Below are 1,821 nucleotides of genomic sequence, written 5' to 3'. Positions count from 1 at the left end.
ATATATATATATATATAACTTATATATACACATATATATATTTTTATTTATTTATGTGTTTCAGCCAAGTGGCTGCGGTCATGCTGGTGCATATATACATATATACATATATACACGCACACATACACACTCACACACACTCATAAACACACACATATCTATTTATATATAAGCCTTAGAATTGTTCCATACTTTGCAAATAGGGTGAATGTGTTGTGATCTCTTGTGTGCATACTTGTATGGTAAATACCACTTGAAACTTATCGTCTTTAAAATTAACAGAACTATATTACATATAAGGGGGAAAGAAAAACATTGTGTATTAAAATGTGTGTAAAATTGTTTTTCATACTAATTTGCTCTGTTTCTTTATGCACAAATATCTACTTTGAAGAAGAGGTATATAATTGTTATTATTTTTAGTCTTTGATAATGGTAATTATACTTTATCAAATTATACACATACACACACACACATATATAATTAGTTGATATTTTGACCTACAAGTCAAAAGATTTTATTCGTATTACAAGTAGGATGTGAGTCATAATTATTTATTCAACTTCCAGACAATTTGGTACCAACACTTTAACCATGTTTTAATGTCACATAAACAATTGTGAATGGAGTTATTTTTCTAGAAAGTATCAAGGTGGAGTTTTGACTGTTGATGTTTTTGAAGAATTAACAATACTTTGCTCTACTGTAGAATGTTTTCGTCACAAGTGTATTGATCTGATGGGATGGACACAGGTAAAACACGAAATATAAGTAACCCGGAAATCTCTAACGATTTTGCAAACGAATATGTATATAGAAGTATGTGAGTTGTTGCTACTTACATACAGTACGCACACAGAGACACAATTACAAAGATACACACACACATACATTTACGAATGTAGTTCTTCATTATAACTCCTACCTACGAAGGTCGTCGGTAAGACACGACAAGAGTATGTTTGTAAGTATGTATGTATGTATGTGCGCATGTATGTAAATATGTGCATGTACATACGTACATATATATATATATATATATATATATATATTTACATGCATAATTGTCTATTAGTTGTGACTGGTTGATATGGTAAATATTATATAAAGACAGCCGGGATTTAGACAAACTAGCCTGCGATGGAGCCGTCACCATGATGAGCTTTGATTTTAAGCGAAACTAGATTAGTATGGTTATCTCGTTCGCTGTGTGGGGGTCAGCTCCCTTATCAGTGCATAGACGTGTGTTTCGATGCGGTTGTAAGGGTTTTTATCTCTCATTTCTAGCAATGTAGGTGCTACGCTGCACCGTCAGGCACAATAGAATAATACCAGGCTTTAGATAATAAGTACTTGAGTTGTTTGGTGCCATTAAATCCCTTCAAAGCAGTTTACCTGCATAGCTGCAGTCTAATGACTAAAACCAATACAAGACTAGCGATATAGATACATAAGATAGACGAAAGGAAATGCAAATACGTATAAACAAACATATACACCACATTTATGAATAATAAAATAAAAACGTATATTAACGTTAAGCCATTTTAATTCTTTTTAACTTCTCATTGCAGGAATCTTCAAAGACCAGTGCACTTCGATTGAGTAATGTGTCCGGAATATTTCATATCCTCATAGCGGGCCTGGTAGCCGCTATGCTCGTTGCTCTCTTGGAATACTTATTTCATTCAAAAATGAGGTCAAGAAAAAACAAGGCAAGTCGGAGACAAGTTCCAGTAATTCTCTTTGAGAAATGATATCTTTATGAGCAGTCCAGAAATTACATGCTGTTATTTTCCTAATTACACATGTATATATAT

At 32.8% G+C, this 1,821-nt stretch overlaps 1 protein-coding gene across 4 annotated transcripts in view; it reads left to right on the top strand.

Annotated features, from left to right (window-relative positions):
* Positions 1 to 1,821, top strand: part of LOC106876580 (glutamate receptor 2) — a 737,813-nt gene that overhangs the window by 429,350 nt on the left and 306,642 nt on the right. For all 4 annotated transcript variants that reach the window (XR_001410261.2, XM_014925186.2, XM_014925185.2 and 1 more), the window contains exon 16: positions 1,576 to 1,716. Coding sequence is in view for 3 of the 4 variants with exons in the window: in XM_014925186.2 (XP_014780672.1) it covers positions 1,576 to 1,716 (141 nt within the window). In the remaining variant the exon portion in view is untranslated. The remainder of the gene's footprint in view (positions 1 to 1,575; positions 1,717 to 1,821) is intronic.

This window comes from Octopus bimaculoides, chromosome 1 (assembly GCF_001194135.2).
Source record: "Octopus bimaculoides isolate UCB-OBI-ISO-001 chromosome 1, ASM119413v2, whole genome shotgun sequence".
Taxonomy (NCBI): Eukaryota; Metazoa; Mollusca; class Cephalopoda; order Octopoda; family Octopodidae; genus Octopus; species Octopus bimaculoides.
Note: the sequence above shows the minus strand (reverse complement) of the source record. Positions and strands in the feature narration are given on the sequence as shown.